Source organism: Crocodylus siamensis, chromosome 8 (assembly GCF_052110815.1).
Source record: "Crocodylus siamensis isolate JL-2025a chromosome 8, ASM5211081v1, whole genome shotgun sequence".
NCBI lineage: Eukaryota > Metazoa > Chordata > Crocodylia > Crocodylidae > Crocodylus > Crocodylus siamensis.
The window spans coordinates 72,843,101-72,864,383 of NC_143402.1; the positions used below are offsets into that span (position 1 = coordinate 72,843,101).

General features: G+C 46.2%; 2 protein-coding genes and 1 long non-coding RNA gene across 11 annotated transcripts in view; 1 reads left to right on the top strand and 2 right to left on the bottom strand.

Annotated features, from left to right (window-relative positions):
- COPRS (coordinator of PRMT5 and differentiation stimulator) overlaps window positions 1-1,385 on the bottom strand; it is a 187,030-nt gene extending 185,645 nt beyond the window's left edge. For all 6 annotated transcript variants that reach the window (XR_016443840.1, XR_016443839.1, XR_016443838.1 and 3 more), the window contains exons 1-3: window positions 1,328-1,385; window positions 671-820; window positions 455-539 (exon numbers count right to left, since the gene is read on the bottom strand). Coding sequence is in view for 3 of the 6 variants with exons in the window: in XM_090060240.1 (XP_089916366.1) it covers window positions 455-539; window positions 671-820; window positions 1,328-1,339 (247 nt within the window). In the remaining 3 variants the exon portion in view is untranslated. The remainder of the gene's footprint in view (window positions 1-454; window positions 540-670; window positions 821-1,327) is intronic.
- Window positions 1,386-1,454: 69 nt separating this feature from the next.
- On the top strand, window positions 1,455-7,836 carry LOC149859036 (uncharacterized). 3 transcript variants are annotated; one of them, XR_016443773.1, is made up of 4 exons: window positions 1,455-1,661; window positions 2,852-3,249; window positions 4,826-4,952; window positions 7,418-7,836. It is a non-coding gene; the product is annotated as an uncharacterized LOC149859036 (long non-coding RNA). The 3 variants fall into 3 exon arrangements; XR_016443774.1 differs by having other exon boundaries at window positions 1,455-1,657; XR_016443772.1 differs by having other exon boundaries at window positions 1,455-3,249.
- Window positions 4,951-20,413, bottom strand: UTP6 (UTP6 small subunit processome component). 2 transcript variants are annotated; one of them, XM_090059544.1, is made up of 19 exons: window positions 20,259-20,413; window positions 19,550-19,634; window positions 18,910-18,951; window positions 18,571-18,663; window positions 18,113-18,160; window positions 17,016-17,079; window positions 16,210-16,328; window positions 15,059-15,136; window positions 14,445-14,526; window positions 13,560-13,641; window positions 12,251-12,432; window positions 11,815-11,894; window positions 11,154-11,231; window positions 10,774-10,953; window positions 9,961-10,041; window positions 8,360-8,469; window positions 8,205-8,271; window positions 7,843-7,915; window positions 4,951-7,244 (listed from the first exon to the last, which is right to left on the bottom strand). In XM_090059544.1, the coding sequence occupies exons 1-19, from the start codon at window positions 20,348-20,350 to the stop codon at window positions 7,087-7,089; spliced, it is 1,794 nt and encodes a 597-aa protein (XP_089915670.1). In that variant the 5' UTR covers window positions 20,351-20,413; the 3' UTR covers window positions 4,951-7,086. The 2 variants fall into 2 exon arrangements, with proteins under 2 accessions (XP_089915670.1, XP_089915671.1); XM_090059545.1 differs by having other exon boundaries at window positions 19,550-19,738; window positions 20,259-20,364.
- Between the last annotated feature and the right edge of the window lie 870 nt (window positions 20,414-21,283).

The window sequence follows — 21,283 nt, forward strand, 5'->3', positions numbered from 1 at the left end:
ACGCTTGTTGTGCTTGGAATACATTAGCGAGAGGTTTGAATCCCATCACTTGCTGCACAGTCCCCCAAGTTGTGAACTCTCGACTTCACACCTGGTGGTCTGGCTCAGACGAGCTCCAGCCCAGGGCCGAGGCCGGAAGTTTACGTCTTCGGTTGATCTCTGGAACCACTAGCACGGTTTCATCACAGCCGATTCCCAATATCCCTTAAGGAAATGTGTTTAACAACTCCATCTGGAGTCTCCAAATCAACAGCATTTTTATTCTTTGCTAATAATGATTAAGTGCTCCCCTGTCTAGGGATGCACAGAACAAAAGGCAACAATGACTTAGCAGTCACCCAAAAAAACATTTCCCACGTATCCGCCCTGCACAGCTGCCAGCCTCTCCGAGCAGACAGCATTTGTAACAACATTAACATCCACCTTATTATGACTTAATAACTTTCTTGAATACCTTTTGGAGGCCACCAATTTGTGGTCTTCCTTCCTTTGAAAAGAGCTGCCTCCTGACAGGAAAAGTCACGTCCATCAGCTGTTACCTACAAAGCACAGACATTTTTTTTATTTAATCATTTGGCAGCTTCATTAGACTCCTCTCCCACACAGTTCAGGTGACTCCCGTGCCGCACGGTATCTCAATACAGCTTTTAAAAAAAATAAGCAAACAAACCTCACTGGTTTCCTGGAAATTTAAGGACCTGAACCATCGGCGTAAGTTGAGATTTTCATTCTCGTTAGTTCCTTGACAGTTTTGCCCAGCAGCAGCAGCAGCAAAAAAATGGACAGCCGCTTGGTCAGTTTTCCTGCTGCTACTCGGAGCCTGCGGGAAGTAGCAAAATCAACACAAATCACGTCAAAGGGGAGAACTACAGGGGTCCGGAAGAGCCTCGAGCAAAGACGGGCACTAGGGATGAAAAACAAGGTATTTTACAGAAGCAGGGGAAGGACAAAGCGTCGGCTCCTAGAAACCAGAGGACAGACGGCAGGGACGGGCGGGGAAAAAGAGCGCTCCAGACACTGGGACCGTGGAGGAAGACAGCAGCGGGTCCCCAAGCTGGAGGTAAGGGGAGAAGCCGGGCCAGCTTGCCCCTCCGGTCCTACTGCACACGGGGAGGAAGGGGAAGCTCTTCTAACACGGCCCCCGCCTCGGGACCCGGACCTAAGCGGGCCAGAGGAGTCGGGGCAGGGAGCAGCAAGAGCTCTCCCCCCGCTCCAGGCGCCCTGCAAGGCAAACACACGCACTGAATGAATGAGTAAATGAATGAATGAGCACGCGAGCTTCCGCAGCCGTCTCCCGCGGGCCGGGGGAGGCGAGCCCGGCGCTCACCGGCGGCTCCATGCCGGGCGAGCACGTGGCGCGGGCGGGGCGGGCCCGGGCGAGCACGTGGCGCGGGGCGGGGCGGGGCGGGGCACGCACGTGGCGCGGGCGGGGCGGGGCCAGGTGAGCACGTGGTGCGGCGCGGCGAGCGCATGTGCGGGGCGGAAGGCGCCCCGGGCCGGCAAGAAGGAGGCGCCCTCCCCTCCCCTCCCCCGCTCCGGAAGGCGGTTTGGCGGCTCTTGCCGAAGGGCAGTCTGCAAAGAGGGCGACACGCTTTTTTTTTTTTGCCAGACGGAAGAGGGTGGCAACGCCCTGGACAAAAGCCCATCTCCGCTCACCGTGGGTAACTGTTTCGGGAGCAGGCGGGGATAGGGGGGACTTGCCCCCGGGCAGCGGGAAGCAAGCCAAGCACAGGAGAATGCGTACTCGTGCCACCTTAACTACCGCGCCCAGTTTGGGGCGCCACGATTCAAAGACGGGGAGCAGCTTGAGGGTGCAGAGCAGAGCCACGCGGGTGGTGGGAGAACAGGCCTTACGACGACCGGCCGGGCCATGGGGCTCTCCCGCCTGGAAAAGCGCAGGCTCAGGGGGGATCTGATGGCCACCTATAAGTTTATCAGGGTGACTGCCAGGATCTGGGGGAACGCGTGTTCACCAGAGCGCCCCAAGGGATGACGAGGTCGAACGGTCACAAACTCCTGCAAGACCGTTTCAGGCTGGACGTAAGGAAGAATTTCTTCACTGTCCGAGCCCCCAAGGTCTGGAGCAGCCTGCCGCCGGAGGTGGTTCAAGCACACACTTTGAACACCTTCAAGAGACAATCTGGATGCTTCTCTTGCTGGGATCCTATGACCCCAGCTGACTTCCTGGCCCTGGGGCGGGGGCTGGATTCGAGGATCTTCCGGGGTCCCTTCCAGCCCTGATGTCTATGAAATCTATGAAGTAGCCCCCCCAGAACACTGCTTTCCCATCTCCAAACAGGGATCCGACAGCTGATCTACCCAAAGGGAACCACTGAGATAAGGGAGGGATATTCACAGGATAAGAGCAGGGGTGAGGAGCCTGTCACCTGTGTCCATGTGGATTATGAGCAGGCAGAGAGGAATGACAGCCCTTTGGCTCCTCAGATTTCACTGCCTATTTTTCTGCCCAGCCCTATTGCAGGCAGCATCTCCTTGGCACATCAGACAGGCCAGCAAAGCAGATGAGTTTTTGGCCAGGTAGGATTCACCCCAACCTCAGGGAGGGAGACAGTGCCAAGTTTTTAAACTTGCTGCGAGTTGGAGTCTCAGGGTACCAGGGGTGAACAGAGCCAGAAAACAGAGCGAAGTCATGTTCCTGGTCTCTGCTGCTTTCTCTGTCTGGCTGCTCCAAACAGCCCACCGTCCCTGCTGCCGTCGTATGCAAACCAAAGGGATCCAGGAGGGGAAGGGACAAGGGGGATCCTCTCCTCTCCTGCACCAGCACATGCGTCTTTCAGAGGATCATGCACTCCTCCTTCCACCTATTGCTGATCTTCTCCTTGTGCTTCAGGATCTGCTGCACCCCGTCTCGTTCGGGCTATCTCAGTGAAGGGGATGCGTAGCTCTTTGCCAGCTCCTGAGTGTGCACAATGTCCACCGTCCAGGAGGGCAGGTTGCACTTGTTACCCACCAGCACCATCGGGACGTCATCCACATCCTTCACCCAGCTGATCTGCTCCCTGTAGTGGTAGCTGTCTTCGAAGGACTTGATGTTGACGGCGAAGACGGAGAGAAAGCCCTCGCCTATGTGCATAACCAAATCTTGCTGGTCGTGTGTGGCGCTGCACTCTTGCACGCCCGTGTCCAGGATGACCAGCAGGCAGGTCGCCGCATCAATCATCCCGATTCTAGTAGGAGTCCTCCGTGATGTTGTTCTCGCAGACAAAATGGTTCTGGATGAGCTGGCAGGTGAGTGCTTTCTTGCCAACGCCACACACACCTACCACCCCCAGCTTGTACTCTGCCGTCCCGGCAGGGCTCTGCTGTCCCCACCCAGGGTCCCTGCCCTGCCGCTGCAACCCACAAAGTCCAACTTTGATGACAGGCCAGGCAAAAAAGAACTTGTGGCCTCAAGTTTTTGACTTCCTGCCTACCCGTTTCATGTTGTGCCTCCTAGTTCTTGTCTGGTGAGAGAGTCAGTAATAAATCCCTGTTGACTTTCTCTGCCACTTCAGCAGGTTTGGGCTTCCCGAGCAATGAGCGAGCCGCTGGGATGGGCAGATCTAGGATTTTGAAAAGGGGGTGCAGGGAGTTCAGTACAATATTATGATCTGCCTCTCTGCATTCAACTGCACCGCAGGAGCCTCTGGGGACTTGAGTTATCAGCAGCAATCCCTCCGTTTGAGGATGATTTCTGCCGCAGCTCATTGATGGGTCTTGAGGTGACTCGAGCCCCAGACCCACAGAAGTTGCAGGCTTTCCACAGGGGAGAGGGTAGGCCGCGGGCTAGGATTTCCCTCTGTTTCCTTCCTCTGTTCGCTCCTCTCTGCTGCTTTCCCTGCTGTCCTCAGGCCTGAGGGAAGCACCAGAGCTATTTCTGTCCACATCCCCCTCGCCCTCCCCAGGCTGCGTGTGGGATGGGCTCAGCTGGGGACTGGCAGTGGGGACAGGCAGGGGAGATCCCCCCCTCCAATCCAGCAGCTCATTCTGTGGGGGAGGGAAGGGATGGGAGCCAAATCAAGGCCCCTGTGGTGAGGGAGGGAGTGGGGCACGGGCAGGAGTAGGGGCTGAGGTGAGGGGGGCCCCGGCTGGGCCAGGTGGTGGGAGGATCGGAGCCCAGGGCAGCTCATGCAGGCACACGGCAGGAGCTCCTCCCCACCACACATACCCTGGTGGAGGCCTGGGGTGCACGTGTCCCCCCCCCCCCCATCTGTGCACAGGGTGGACTGCGCTTTGCACCCCGAGCCTCAGTGCAGCTGCTCCAGAAGCGGTGCAACACCGTGTGTCCCGCCACTGGGCAGGTGGGCTAGGCTCAGCCCGGTGGTGGGACATACGTGGCATCACACCATTCCCGGGGCAGCTGCAGCGGGGCTTGGAGCACAATGTCTAGGATGCAGCGGCAGCTGCCTCTGCCTCACACAGATCGGGGGGACACGTGGCCCCCGGGCCTCTGACAGGGTGCATGTAGCAGCGGAAGCCCCTCCCGTGTGCCTGGAAGAGCTACCCGGGCTCTGATCCTCCCACCACCGGGCCAGCCTCTGTCCCCCTCCCTCTCTCACTGTGGGGGCCTGATCTGCTGGGGGGGATGAGCGGGGACAGGGCAGGGGGTGGTGGCACACAGTAGATCCTAGGTTGGACTTTAATTCAAAAAGCGATCTGGTATTTAAAAAGGTTGGAGACTACTGGCCTAGAGCTAAATTGTTCGATTTCAGATTGAAGCCAAAAAATATATAGTGGGACTTGCGTTAATTTGCTATATTGTATGTGTAAAAACACAACAAACTAGGCAAAAATAATCCTATGATTTGTTTCATTCATCCTGGAGTTGTTATAGTTAAATGTACAGGTCTCAGATTCAGAAAACAGAATCAAGCCTTCGTGAGCATCTGGATAGTGTCTAATGCTTCATTGAAAGTGATTTCCACACCCGCGTTGATATTTCTACACCCCAGGTAAAGCTTTTAGCTAAGTTTTGATCAGTTTCTGAAAAGCAGGTATCCCATAAGCCGATGATGTAGTTGGAAAGCAAAGGGAATAAGAGAAACTAAGGAGAGAGAGACTTGCTGAATCTGCTGGAAGCAGCCAGATTTTTTCTCCCCCTTGCTAGACCAGTTGAAAGTATTCTGATCAAATACTTGTAGCTATTTACTTTGTGGGCAAAATGATTTAATAAATGCTGTAGCAATGCTGGCTAGTATATAGTTAGCGTCTGTTGTAATGTTCAGAAGCACAATTAAAAGTAATGATATAATTACTACCAGCCTTCAGATTTTATAAAGGAATTTCAGCTAAAATACTAGCATGGTTTATTGAATTCCAGTAGATGGGCTGTAACTTTGGATGTATAAGATCACCTAAAACGAAAGAAACATTTTAGTACAGGGGAATGGTATCAAGAAGCAAATCATTTTCTCTTATAGGCCATTGATGGGAATGGATCACTGGTTGAGGAAATTTACTTCTTGCAGCCTTTTTGTTACATCATCCTAAAGGAAAAAAATAAAATGCTGATCTTAAATCACAGAGAGGCAAGGCTCTTTGGGTGTGGCTACAACCTACACCCCGATCTTAAATCATAACATCTTGATGATTTTAGTAGCTCTACTTTTAATTATGTTGTAGTCGCATCGAATGTTACATTCGAGCATGCTTGCAGTAACCAAAGAAAACCAATTACTGCACAATGTTTCAACACTTGTGCTGGAAAGAGAAGCTTTAAAAGAAGAAAAGTGCTGCTAGAAGAGCACTGACAGCAGAATTGTGTTGAAGGAATTCATAGGAGTTGAATTTAGTGCTGAAAATGATATCCTAAGAGCAGAGTTGGAAGAAACATTGCAAAGAATTGTTGACAATCCAAATCAGTTATATTAAACTAAGGAGCGATTAAAATGACTTCCAGTAGACCTGTCCTAAAGAACAGTATATCCCCACAAGTAATCCTTCAGAAGTCAGCAAGCAGCTAATCACACCAGAACAAAAGTTTAAATAAAAACAACACACACGCACCACAGAAGCAAATTCAATGCTAAGCCAACAGTTTCCAACCCTCAGCAAGATGTCCTTAAGATAGTCTTATTACTAATCAATGTCCAATCTTCCTGCACCATTACATATACCCCCACACTGCCAGCAGAGCACTCTGCTGTGGGCGAGAGGGCAGATGAGGCCAGAGCCAAACGTTGGAGCCTGTCCTGTCCCCTCTGCTCCTCCCGCACTCCTGGGCCCAGTGAGAGGAGCTGTGGGGACATTTTCTGGCATGCAAGACCCCACAGAAGCAGTTTCAGCGATGGGAGCTACCCCTGCCCCCTCAAGTACAGACTGGAAGGAGCGGGTGTGTTGGGGGGGGGGACAGACGGTGGAAAAAGCAGGGCATGGCAAGGTTAGATCTGCTCCCAGTGTTGTCATCTGACACCAGCTAGATCAATGGCTCTTAACCTTTTCCCCTCATCTCTTTTCTGAATTTAGATTGTAGCTCAGTGATTCTTAACTGTGCACTGTGCAAGTCCCAAGAGTTATGGAGAGGTGCCATGAGGCTAAAAAGGCTAAGAACTGCTGGGCTTAAAGAGACTCTAATACCAAACCCTTCTTTGCTTTTGGAATCTTTTTTCTCAAGACACTGCATTATTAGGACAAGATACCTAGTTAGGTCTCTACTGGAATGAGGTTTTTTTGCACTAATTTGTATTTTAATATGAAATTTTGTAAGTTTTAAATGTGACATATGACCACTATTTAATGCAAAACAGCTTAAGACTGTAAGCAAAATCTGCTTTCAAAGTTCTCTGTAATTAACATTCTGATAGAAAGGTGCACCCGTTTACCAATGTTTCTCCTCCTCTTGTAATTATGATTTGGACCCGTTCACTGGTACCTTGCCACTGGGACAGGTAACATTTTTAGTAACTGTAGGTTACAACCAAAAAGAAATTCCAGTATATGTGAAAATAAAGCATGTACATGTTAGTGTGGTTCAGGAATGTGTTTACTCTTAAAGTCTTGTAAAAAAAACTGAACAAACAAAACAACTCTAGTAATTCTGCAATATGTCATTCATCTCAGAAATGTGGGGGAAAAAATCTACATTTTTCATGAGTGTCCGGTTTGTAGCAAAGTGTATTTGCAAACAAAGTTTTCTACTAGTTCTCCCTGCAACATCTTCATAGCTCTCCAGTGAATGTTCCCAGAGTTTTCTGGCTTGCCTTGGGGATGGCTTAGTTCTTCTTTGATGTAATCAAGCCAGAGATCTTTTAAATAAACAAAAATCCAGTTAGAACAGACAAAATGAAATCTCTCTCTCTCGCACACACACATGCGTGCACACAAAACTAGTCCTAACATAGAAGCCCTATGCATGAAAAGTTTTACATGTTAACAGTCAAGTGTAATGTGGCTCAACTTCTTTTTTCTCCTTGTACAGGGAAAACAGCAAAAGTACAGAAATCTGGGTTCTTTGTCCAGTTGTGATGGAGACACCACAGGTCACACTGAAAAGCTGTTTAACTTATCTGCAGCTGTTTCTTACACCACCTGTATAATGGGGGCATTTATTGTCCTTGAAGGATGTTGTGGAAATCACTATTTACATTGTATAAAAACCTCAGACAAATGGTCGGACAACTGGAAATCTCACCAGCCCTTCCTTAATATTGCTTCCACTTAAGTCAGTGGGACTGCCCAAGTGAAAGTTTTGTGGGAACTGAAGGCCCTGAAGGCTTTCTAGTGCAAGGTCATTGTAAAGTGCCAGGCACATTAATGAAGCAGCATTATCAGGCTGCCCTTTGCATATTAATGGTCACATGGGCAGAAAGATTATGGTGGCATGTAAGAAGAAAGCTGCCTTACCAGAATCTGCAGAACCAAACTCTCTCAAAGCACGTTCATAGTACTCTCTCAGATTAGACATCTTGCAAGATTCCTAACAAAGAAAATTGGAAAAGATCATTTCCTGTGTATGGAAGTGAATCTGTAGCTTAATTAGATGCAAAGAGACAATGTCCTGCTAATTCCACATGAATACATATCCAAGACTAAATACCATGCAACTCAGCCTAAAATTACGTGCAAGGAGTTTATTTTAAAAGACAAATATGAACTGATTACAACCTAATTATATGCTACTCATACAACCACTGCTTCCTATCCAGTTCCACAGGAATAACTTACATTCTTCACAATGAGATTCCAAATTGATTTGTAACACTTACTTGCTCTTTTTCTATTTGGATCATCCGCTTGAAGAACTCACATGAAAAGGGACGATTCTCATGTAGGCTAGAATAAAAGCATGAAGAGCTTTTAGACTTTAAATCTTTCATACACCTATCTTTGGACATTCAGGTTTCAGATTGTTATTTTTTACCTAGTAAAGACTTTCTTTGCTTTCTTATACCCGCCAGTCCTGTAGGCCCAGTCAAGGTACTTCTCTTTCATGGTTACAGAGACAGCTGGCACAGTGATAAGTAAGGATCTCTGCAAGTTAAACACACATGTTCTTTGCTACAATCAAAAAATAACTATAGGGAGCTACACCAAACACAGCTTGTTCAGTTACTTGTCTGCATTCTCAATTACTTTAGCATCAGAACCTCACTTTCAAGTATAGGCAGTCCTCGACTTTACGACATTCGAATTACAACAAACAGCACTTATAACGTTTATAAATGGACACCCCATTTCGACTTTCCAATGTTGGTTTCGACTTTACAGTGCCATCTCCCTGACTTCCTGACTCAAGACGCTCGATCCGACGCAACGCCATGCCAGTGAACAAGTTTGCTGTGCTGCCCATCTCCCCGTGCTGATTTGCTTCGCTACACATTTCTCCCTGACTCAAGACATTCAGTTGCTGTTCCAACACCATTTTTCGTTGGTGATGTTTTAGGACAATACAATTGAAAAACAGCTATCAGGCCTTGGTTCAATCCCTCATTTATAACATCGTTCCTATGGGAAAATCAGTTCCAAGTTATGACATTTCGACTTATGACACCAATTGGTTCCTGAAAACCACATCTTAAGTCCAAGGACTGCCTGTATTAGAAGAATGCAACCTGTGGAGAGTAGCAACACTAACAACATGCAGGACTTTTCAAATACAGCTGCTCAGTCTAGAATAGAACTACACTTCTTCCCTTCCATTATTAAAGTAGGTTTAAGGAACATTTCCATAGTACTTTTAAAGATCTCAAAAGTGCTCTACAAACTAAGTTCCCATGAAAAGCAAAGCAACTTACACAACAGATAGACAAATTAAGAAGCACAATTTTTTTTTTTTTGCTCTATTACCCAACCCTAATTTTTTTGCTCGAATCTTCTCCTATTAGCATTAACTTTTTAAAGCATTAGATTGGGCGCAATAAAATCTATTTTAAAACCTCTGGCTGAAACTTGGACAAAAAAATGTAGCCCACAAAGAATCAGAGCTATTTTAAAGGGTCTTATGAAGTGTCTAAGTGACAAGAGTTTAAGTCCTATTTTCAGAAGCAACTTGAGTGCTTGAAAGCTTAAATCCAACTGATTTGCAGAGACACTGAGGTATTTAATTCCCTTTTAAAAAACTACCTAAAGTTGGAATGCAAGGCAGTTGAAAACTAGGGGGCAAATGAAGGAAATAAAAAGGGTTGAATGTCATTTAGCACTCCCTGTGGACTCTTCCAGTCCATGACATATTAGCTAGCTTCCTAGCCCATTTCACACAAGGAAAGAAATGAAGGGTATGTCTATGTGGCACAATACAGGACCATATGGCAATACCAGAGCCAGCTGAACACTAGAAGCACAACAGTTGTGTTTGCACGCTGACTCACCAATTTACATATTTTGCTTCACAGCAATGCCAATTAGCCCCAGGTGAGTACCATGCTACTGCAGCTACACAGGACTCATGGTAACCCAAGCTAACTCATTCAGAACAAGCCCCTGAACTGTACAATGTAGTTGTAACCCTGTACAGCCATGTACCTGGTAGAGGGCTTCTGTGTCCTCTTTCCTGTTTGCGCCTTCACTCCACTCTACCCACAGAGTCCATAAAGATAGGCTGTCCTAGAAAAGAAATGCAAGGAGCCAAAGGGCTAATTAAGCTTCAGTTTGATCTCAGGAAAATGCAACAGATGCCAGTATCACCAGGGACTTTTAAAATTAGTTTAATACAACATTCACCCAAGCTCTCAGCCACAGCTGCTGCACACCTGCTGTGAAATCAGCCATCCAACAAAGCTGTAATTAAAATGACCTTTTCCCCTACTCAAGAACCTCAGATTACAAGTGGTCCACATGAATTTGCTCCTCCTAAAGGTAAAAAAAAAAATGCTGGACATGGGGAGCACATCCTGTTCTTACCCTCATACAGAGATCCGATCAAAAACAGGTCTCCAGAAAAGAGAAACAATACACCAGTTCTCTTGCTGTCTCTCATCCGTATGCCAAGCACTTGAAATGGGGCAATCAGGAAACTGTGCAGCCTGCTAATCTAGGGCTTCACATACCACCCACCCCAAGGCTCAGCATACTAGGGGTAAGAAAGACCTCTTTTACTGAGGTAACGAAAGCATAGGGCATAATTAAGAGAACACCAGCTGGCCATCAGAACTGGCTTCAAAGCTTTCAATTTAACAAGTTGTGATTTATATTCAATCCCTTCCAGTAGACCTAGAATATCATTGATACGTTTAACAGTGAACCCATTTCCCTCACTTTAAAGACTAATTTAGCAAAGGAAAAATAAAATATAAAAGTCAGAGGCTTCTTGCATAGCTTACTGAAAGTGCCACAAACCTTAGATTTGACTTGCTTGAAGGCTTCTTCAAAACACTCAGCCACACAGTCACTGTTCAGCTGAATTAGCACTTGCAGTCTAGTTTGCCACATATCCACTGAGGGACTGAACCGTTTGGTTGCAGCTGCAGCTACCTCTGTGGCCCTTTCAGAAAGGTTGAGCTCCAGTAACAGCTGAAGCTGAAACAGTGATTGAAATTAATGATCAGGTCAGGTCCACACAGAGCATGTGAGAAAATAAGGCCCTGACCTGGTATTCCTGAACATGCAAAGCTCCTATTTCCTTTAGTGGAAGCTTCAGGTCCCTACAGAATACAGGAGCAGGCCTATCTAGATATAGATATCTAGATATAGATATCTAGATATAGATATCTCCTTACCCACTGCTTATACAACTCCTCTGGCAGCAAGTTAGATTCGTGGGCTCTGCTGAGCACACTCAACATCCTTTCCAGTCTCTGAAATAAAGAAAAAAAAAGAGAATTAAATTTACTGCTGTACATTCTGGAGACTCCAACAAGAAGCTGTACATTTTCGGGTTGGGGCTTTCCAAACAGCCTAGTGGATTTAGGTGCCCCGAACCCACTCAAGTGAGGATGGATGCCTCATTCCCTAAGGTTCAGTTGAAGAAAGGCTGACAAGAGAATGGCCCTTTGGCCCCACCCCATTCTTTTAAAGACAGATGTGCACAGATATTTACAAAATTCAAAGCACTGATAGTCTGCAGGAGATGTCCTGTCACTCTTAGTCTTCCCTGTTTCCCCCCCACACAACAAGAGCTATGGTTTCTAAATTTTTGTGTATGTCAGGTTTCAGTGAGATAACAGTGGATGACTGATGTAAAAAGCCCTGAAAGACATGCATCTAATAGGGAGAAAAACTGATCTTTGATTATAGACACAGCTCCGAGCATTCTAGCATGATATGCACGGCTTCAACCTGATGGAAATCTATGGAAGTTTGTTTGGAAATAAGAAAGAGAGAATGGAAGTCAGCAAGAACAGCATCTTTTGTTACTCTGAATGTCCAAGAAGAATTTACCTTCTGTCTTAATGCTTCGCTATTGGTTTTCCGGTTATACCTCTCCAAGCAAAAAGTGACATAGCATTTCCACATGGGCTCTGCAAAATCAAAGGGACAGTCATACATTTAATAAAACCACAACAGCAAGTACATATACCAGTCTTGTGGGTAGGGCAGAGTGACTGGCTGAACACTAAAGTACTATCATCTACTTTTTAAATAAAAGTTACACTAGAGCAGGACCACCCATAATTACAGCACATAAATATTTAAAATGGTTCCTGTCCAAAGTATCCCATTGACAAAGAAGAGGTAGCACCCCAGGACAACTGCTTTCTATTAAGATGCAGACCCCTACAGAAGATAGCTTGGGGACCCTGCCTGCACATTTCTTGCAACCCCATACAGCACAAAAGTAGTGAGCAAACCAATGTCAAAATCAAGAGTTTCTAACCAGTGGGGAGTGAGGTCACAGCTTCATCAAAGACTGCACAGCACCGTTCCTCCTTCCGAGCCACCTCGGATGCTTTTGTCTGTTTAGATGAATGTTGTGAAGATGGCAGAGACACTAACTCCAGCTCCTGCCGTGCCATGTAGTCCCATGTAAGAGGGTCATCCGCATGTTCAACCTGCAATCTAACACACAAAGTCCATGAGGTCATCATACACAGGGTGCACTCTTGCTGCAAGCATGTTCTTGAGCAGGGATGCTCAATAACTGGAACGTGGGCCAGATCCGGTCCCCAGTGCTGTGTTACTCAGCCACAAGGCTCATCATGGATCTGAAAAGTTGGGGGGGAGGGTGGCACTGCTCCCCTACTTGCAAATCTCTGAGCCCATGAGGAGCCACAAGCTGTGTGCACTAGACTGGGCACACAGGGCAACATGGGGCCCAAACACAGTGCATGGGGCACTGCCCTGGTATGTGGGGCCTGGCATGGGTCCAATCCTAGCACATGGGGTGGGGTGGTGGTGCCAGGCCAGGCCCCAGGGTCCAGTCTCAGCATGTGGAGCCTGATCCCAGCGTGTAGGGCAGGTATGGGGCCCGTTCCTGGTGCACAGAGCTGATGTGGGGCTGCACAGGGACCTGTCCATGCATGTGGGGCCATGAGGAGGTAGTGCGGGGCCCAATCTGGCCTATGCCACTCATCTGGCCTGTGATGATAAAAGCCTGAGCACCATTGTTTTAGAGGTGTATGGGTGGGGGGGTAGCCACTGGCTGTCTTGTTCCAAGTGGATAATTCTAAGCAAGAACAATTTCACCGATAAAATAGTTCATCCTCCCATTAAATGCAGATAATCAAATATTGCCCTGTTTCTTTATAAGCTCTCTTCAATGCTGGCTCAGATTTGATTAACAATTTTAGGAACGAAGGAAGGAACTTCGAGAAACTTTATGTACAAAGTAACAAGGAAAAGAAGTGAGCTAGGAAATCATTCATTCCCTATGAGTATTAGTTATTAAGAGTTGTAAGAGAGTCACAGTAACCCTAAAATAACTATTTTATCCACATTTTGTTAGCATGTTCTCACGGGAAGCTGGGTTCGCATTTTAGGTACAACTTCTTTCTCCAGAAAATTTGCTTAGATCAGGCATCAAACAAAATATCATGCCGTAAAACTGCTGTTTTTCTTAGGAATTTTTGGAAGGATTTAATATTCATGTTCCCACTACAGTGGCTCTTGGACACCAAACTACCATCCAGGCAGAAATGAGAACAATGTTGGCATTTAAAAACAAAAACAAAAAAACCTCAACTTACTTCTCAAGAATTTCTTTTTGCAAGTCCAGGGTAAAATCAAAGAGCTTTGCAATAGAAAGCAGAGAAAGATGAAACTCAGCACCTAGAAATCAAGAGAACCCAGGTATGAAAAAGACAAATGTTAAAATAATACACGACCCTCACCCTAGGGCACTGTCTTTCTGTATCTTCTTGACTTTGCTTACTGATTTTCAAAGGAATTATTATTTTTCTAAGCAAGTAAATGCAATATAAAGGAATATATTTATCCACTGAAATGCTGTCACTCTTATCCATGCATTAAGGTAGGACAGGTACGTTATCTATCTAACTCTCACTGTCTGCCTGATGTTGGCTCCAGTAACCAACAAGGCTCTGACCCGAACAACCCTTTTCTCACAAGGAGTTTAATGGAAGGACATAGTACTGCTTGCATGAATGAGGGTTACAAGGTTGATTCATGTCTTTCTGAGTCCCAGGATATTTCTATCATAATTGTAATCGGGATCATACTAGGAAGATCAGATTCACAATGCAAGGAGGCAAGAGGCTTAATAAAATAAACTCTATATTTTGTGTCAGCATCATCAACAGATACAGAAGAGATTTTTCTTTTTTTATGCAGACACACTAGGTCAGATCTTATGGAAGGATGCTAACAGCTTTCTTCTTCTGCGTATGAGATGGAGAAGGGCAACAGTTGGTATTTCAGCCCAAAGGTTGGTATGGTGGAGGAGGTCCCTATTTGCAGAATGGCTGTGAATTATTATCTAGCGCTACCCACATTAATAGGCACATTGCCTTGTGGGTATGGTGCACCCATGCTGACACTGGAGCCAGGGCTACCCATGCAACATACCAGGTAACAGTTTTTCCAAAAAGACGAGATGGAGAGCATTAAATTACCCTGGATTTTCTGAATGGCATCCCTGTAAATTATTCGAGCCAGTTCCCCATGAAGAATCTCCTCAGAATAATTGAACGCCCCCTAAAATGTTAAGGAAAGTTAGTTAGCTTCCTTCTGGAACCGCTGTTTTCTGCAGCAAACTAAGAAAACAAAACACAGAACTGATGATGAACATTTCCTATCTAACCTGGAGAGATCAGCTAACATGAAGGCAATACCCACCCCAGAACACAGAAAACCAATTTAATTGTTTTTTGTCAGAAATTGGTAGTTATTTGATAGTTGTTTAACAAATACAGAGTAAATACAAAACTGAAAAATTAAAGCTGTTACTTTCTTGGAAAAGGCCTAATATAAAAATGTGCATGTTCCCTAAAGGAAAACAAATTAAAAACTTACTGGATCTGGCCCCCAGCCTGCATTCAGAAAGCATAAACGCAGCAATATGAAGTGTCACTGAACGGAAGACCAAGACCCTCCAAAGACTACAGCTCTCAAACAATATACCAACACGCCCAGGGAAGTACCACATACTTCTAAAACCGTCAAGTTAAAAAACACACCGCTTGCCTAGAAATAGTCCCTTTAAAGACAGATGCATGAGGCCACTTACCAAGTCCATCTTTGCTTGTTCAAACTCTTTCTTTTCTCTTCTCTGCTTCTCAGCATGCATCAGTTCCATTCTGAAATACTACAAGAGACAAGGAAGTAAAATGGAAGAGTGAACTTAAAGCGCACAGCGCACGTCAGCATAATCTGACAGCACCTGCCAAAGTCAGCCCTGTCTGAAGAGCTGTAAATCAAAATTTCACTAAGTCCCATTCTGCTCAAAGAGCCCTGCTGTAAAGAGCTACAGTTTGAGTAAGAGAAAATATAATAGCTATTTAAAAAAAGAAAAAAAGTGTGATTAAACCTCAAAAAAAAAATTTACTCAACTATCAACAGCACTCTTCTGATGACACATTAGCAAGTGAACAGTAAAAGAAAATTTGTAAAGCAATTTCTTCTGTTATTTCCTGTTTGATGAGTGTAGGGAAACTGCCCATTTTGTGTACAGACTCTAAGCCACGCACTTTAGCAAGAGAACATACCGTACTGCTCTAAACTGAATTAACTGGCTTAACTATGCTGAAATCAGATGGGACACAACCAGCCCTTTTCCATCATATAAAGAGCATCTTCTATAATAGGAATCTCATGACTCAAAACAGTCAATGACTTTTGTGGGAGTCACTTGGCTAAATCCTTGCCAGATGTGTTCCAAGCACACTCCAGAAGCTCTTGTTGCAATTTGTATTGTATGGGCTGCTTTGGGTTTATACCATTCCAAGTTCACTTTCAAGAAGAAAAAAAACTGGTGCAATAAGCAATGTATGGGATAAGTGAAATCATGTATCTGGCATCCACAAGATGGGGTTGCAAAAGAACCTGTCTGGTCAGCAAGACCTTTGGCTGGTTGCCTGTAGGGACCATGAAGAATTCTTCCCCGGGCATACTTTACTTGTAATCCCCAACAGATAAGAGTTTTCCTTGTAGAAATTGCAGTATCTTGAGAAAGGTTTAATAAGAATTTCTGACACACTTAACACAGAATTCAGAATGCTATTAAGCAGTGCATGTATACACAGTCTTGTCTCAAACTATTACTGGTTTTCTATTTATTTTGTTAAGCCACTTCCCACATCTGCTGCAATGATTGACAACTAATTTTTGCAAGACCACTCCAAGAAAATGTAACTACATGCAGAAAAACCACTAACTCACTTCCTGATAGAGTTTTGGACATTCTGGATGGAAGCGCAATGCACGAAGGAACAAGTGCCGGGCACTTTCTGATGACAGACGTTCCTCCATTTCCCATTTTGCAGCCATAATCCACAGTGCTACAACAGAAAACTCACATTAGTTTGTTTCAATCCCTGGACAGTGAATGAGTGACGAAGAGGAACAATTTTGGAAGGCACTCCCAACGGGGTGTGTCTGTGTATGTTTGTGTGGGTTTATTTTAATATTCTTGTGTGTCATCCCAGCAGCAACGATGCCCAGAATGAAGTGTTTGCATGCACTGGGTTTCTGGCTAGTCGTCAAACGTTTGGCCGTGACTTTGGGATTTGTGCCTGTAGCATGCGTGATTCCCAGAGTCTCCAGAGTCTCCTGACCAATCACTAGGCAGCCCCAGGATTTATGTAGCATTGGAGATCAGACCAGATCAAGGGCATTCAATCTAGTTAGGTTTTAAAACTGAGACAAAGGGACTTGGTTCATTTAAAATGTTCTACCTTGGAAACAGTTTTTATTTCCTGCTCCCCTCTAGGGAAGGTCCTTCAGGCTGTGAGAATCGCTATATAGCTCAGCTTTTAGATCTATAAGTAGCAACCATCCCTCCACGGGATTAACAAGGTAGGAAATGGAAGACAAAAGCTATACATCTAACAGACAGAACTGGCATCTCAAAAAGCAGTAACTTGGATCAACACTAAGTTTTGGGGATAACCTATCCTTTTTGGTCTTCTAAATGAACTAGGTTTAATCATTTAAACATGTGATGCTAAAAAAAAATTTTACTGTACCTGGCTTGTTTGGATGAATGGCTAACATAGCAGAGAAAACCTTGCTAAGCTGAAATTTCATATTCTGTAAAAAAGACAAAAGAACTGATTTACCCATTGATTTACCCATTTACAGCAACCGTATCACCAAGGCTTACCCATTGTAAACCTTGTGTTGAACTGAACAATGAAGAGAAAAAATGATTCAGTACGGAAGGCTGCTAATAGACTACAGCTGTGAAGAAGGCATTTTACATAAATGCCACTGTTTGTAGTAATTTCCCTCTTGACAGAAAGGCTGCCTTTTGGGGATAAGATTTGTTCAGCATGGAAGAGAAGATTTTTTTTCAGAATACAAGGGAAATCTATTCTACTCTGATGGTCCCGAATAACTAGCTTTGAAATGCTACATCACTGTATCCAAGACAAGAAATGCATTAGATATCTTTGACTCAGTTTACTGGATAACAGAGCACCCAATGAACTCATCCTCATTGTGTTTTTGGCCACAAACATGCCGTCTGAAAATCAGGCAAGGAGGACAAGTGCTTTGGTGGTCACACACAGTGTGACAAAGCCACCATCCACCTGTGCTAGAGAAGTCAAAGGCTGACAGAGCATGAATATCGCAGGTCAATACTGACAAAACAAGAAGTTTGTACAGTGTAAAGTTGCCAAAATCTTAAGCACAAGCAGTGTGTGAACTGCTCGAGGTTCTCACAGATTCATAATTCATAGGTTGGCTCCCCCATTCTGGAAGTTAACTAGAAGCAGTCAAACAACAGCTGCTTCCCTCAAAGATGCCAAACCACTCCTTCAGCAGCAAGATGTTCCAAATCGTATATGTGATGGCAAGTGCTACCTCTGCCTTGATGTAGGCAGTGCTGTAAATTACAATGTGAGCAACAAAATAGCATTGAAGTGAGAAGAGAAATTCTGAGCCAAATCCTGCTTTCACTTGTCAGTGAAAAGTCTAAATACCTCCAGTAATTTCAGTAGAGTTATTCCAACTCGAGTCTGAAAAGAATTTGATCCTGTCTTGTAACATAAAATATAACTGGTGGTTCATCTAATGAACATTTTAAATGAAAAAAAAAATTGACATCTTGCAGACTCACCCACTTCTTGCAGAAAGCAACATGTGACAACCACAGCTGGACATCCTCCTATTGGGAAAGCAAAGGGGATTAATCAACACTGTAGTAAGACTGCCTCATAACTATCTGTGCCTTCTGCATTGTAAGTGCATCAAGAAATTCCCTGGAGGCATCTTGAGATCCTTTTAAGGGTATTGCAGGGTGCCACACAATGCTTAGACTGTGCAAATATGCTTCACAAGATAAACCCAGTTTAAAAAAAAAAAACAAAAAACACTCTGGCCTCTGACTTGTGATCTTTCTGAGTTATTTGCAACAGAAGAATTGCTCTATTCTTGTTCTATAGTCAAAAAGAGTGAAAACTAAAAACTGACATTTTCCAGGGGGTGCCTCAAATCTACTGAGGGGTGCCTCAAGCCCAAAAAGGTTGAGACCTGCCGCTCTGGATTGTCAGGCCCTAGAAAAGACACCGCACTTACCTTCCACTTTCCTGTGGCACGCTTGAAGAGGCCTTGTATTCTCTGCACAATAGAGTACTCTATTTCATCTTTCTTAAATGAATATCCAATGCGCTAAGAGGGGAAAAAAAAGAATGATAAATTAAATCTTGACAGTGCAATGAAGTTAAACTATTTTAACTATTTATGGCAGTCACCATCCCTGGCAGTGTTCAGGAGGAGGCTGGACAAGCAACCTATTGAGCTCGTTTGAGCCCATTACCTCCTGCCCATGGCAGAGGACCAGACTTGATGATTTTACAGGTCCCTTCTAGTTCTCCTTTCTATGACTCTATTTCATATTGTGGTTGATCAACTTACCGATCTTCTTTTCTTGATAAGTTCCAATAAATTAATTTCATACTAGGGAAAAGGAAGAAAAGACGTTCAAAAGTAACCGAGGAAGCATACAGATTTTTTTTTTTTTTTAATTCTTACTATTTTTTTTTAATTGCCAGGAGATGAACACAAGTTGTATCTAAAATGGCATAGCTACCAAGTAAGTGCCACACATGTTTAGGTAGCCACATGACCCAAGGCTGATGGCAATTATGCTGGATTTCTTATATTCAACTGTGAAATTTTAGACTCTTAATCAACTCATAGCAGACCCACCCCCTGGAATCCTAGAGCTCAATTCACATTTTAAACAGCACAAAAATGATTACACTGACTAACATGGATTTTCTACAGAGCCTCTTGGAGGGCATTTTAAGCCTTAATATCAAGACAGAACCTGAAGCACACCAAAATGAGGTGACTTGCCTGAGGTCACTGGCAAAATTGTGAAAGCCAGGTTTCCAGACCTGCACTCTACCCCTAGAACAGGCCTCCTGATGTAGCATTATTGTTACTGAAGCACCTCATCCGCATGAACAGTACTATCAGAGCAAGGACTAGAGTGCAGCAGCGAGGTCAAAAATGCACGCTAACATGTTCTGCCAGAAACAGTCGAACCCACCTGAATATAATCAATGAAGTCTTCCTTGTGAAGGGCTCTCCTCTGTATTTTGTATTCTAGAGCCGAGGCTTTCTTAATGACAGCCCTGAAGAGACATACGTTATCAGCTCCCAGACATCCTCTCGCGCGTCCCTGACAACTCATAGATGCTAGGGGGTTCTCAACAGATCATGGAGTCCAACCCCCTGCCTAGGCAGGAAAGCATTGGGGTCAGATGACCTCAGCCAGATGCCTACCTGACAAGCCACAGCACTAAAGAGCACAGCAGCTTACCGCGGCATAGGATCTGAGTTTCATTTTGCTCCTTTATCCCAAGGGGGTAGAGACAAACAACCTCCGACAGCAAACAAAGGAAGCAGCGTGCCACCAGCTGGCCCGTCTGCCATCCCAGCGCCACTTCCGCGCAGACCCGCTAGGGCTCGGGCTGGCTCCAGAGCACCTCGCTCTTCTGACAGGCTCAGAAGAGGCGAGAGGCAGCTCTCCCCCACCCACCAGGGAAGACCCTCTCCCTGCCCAGCCTGGGGGCCAACCCGGCCGCAGCACCTAACAGATTTTTTCCCCTTTTGCACCGAGTCCGGAGGAAAACACCCACCCCTGAGCTCCAGCCTGCCCCCACTCTCCCAGCAGCCTGGGCCAGGGCTGATCTCTGCCTCCTCCCCGCCCTGCCCAGCTCCGCCTCCATCTCCTGGCCCTTCCCGGCCGCCCTCACTTGATCTCGGGGCGGGTGAAGAGCCCGACCCGCTCCAGCTGCTCCAGCTCGGGGATGCGCTCCTCCAGACGCTGCTCGATGCGCTCCGCCATGACTGCAACGGCCCACGAGGTCCGCGCGCCACTTCCGGGTAGCGCAGCCACGCCCCCTTCCGGGGCGGGGCCGCACTCCGAGGCCTGGACCGGCGCCGGCTCCGGAGCGGTGTGCCCGTCTCTGCTTTCCCCACGCGGCCCCGGGCCTGGAAGTAGGCGGCTGAGCAAGCCGGGGTGGCAAATGAAGGATGGCCCCTTCCAGCAAGGGGGTACGGAGCCCCCCTCCTTTGAGCCCTGCCTTGCTTGCCCACGGGCTGTGGGGCCCCTCGCGATCCGTCCCAGCCCTTCTCCCACAGGTGTAAAAGCCTTCTCTCCTCCTTTGTGTTAAGCAGGTGCTTCTTTCTCCGGCGAGTCTGCTCGGAGCTGCACCTCTGGACGCGCTCCCACGTCGCGGCCCTGCGGGCGGCTTTTTAGCACGAGCCAAAACGCGCAGCGCGGCCTTGGGTGTGGGGAGAGGTGGACGTCCGCTCGGGCGCGGAGCTCGCTTCCAGGGGAGCGTTTGGAGGCGCCGCCCGGTACGTTTGCTTCTGGTAACCAGAGGACTAAATAAGCCACGTCATCGGATTGTTTTTGGCCTGGTTTGTTGCGTTTTTGAATGTGAATGCACGTTCCAAGGAGCTCATATTTGCTGCTTCTTGGATCTTAAATTGAATACTATGCCCCTTGGCCTCTAGCTTGTTGTTAGTTAGGCTTCGAGTTTCTTCTTAACTGGTGAAGAATCTGTTGTGTTGTAGATGATGATGCACCAGCCCATCTGCATGCCCTTTTTCAACGTCCTAGATCCACCCACGCAAGGGGACCTCCCGTAGTTGCCAGCCAGAGTAGAGGGAAGGAGTGAACCGCTTCACAGAAAGCTTCTCCATTCCAGAGGAATTGCAGTTCAGCTCCCAGGCTGCTATTTTGGCAGTATCCAGCTCTGTTGCCTCCTACTCG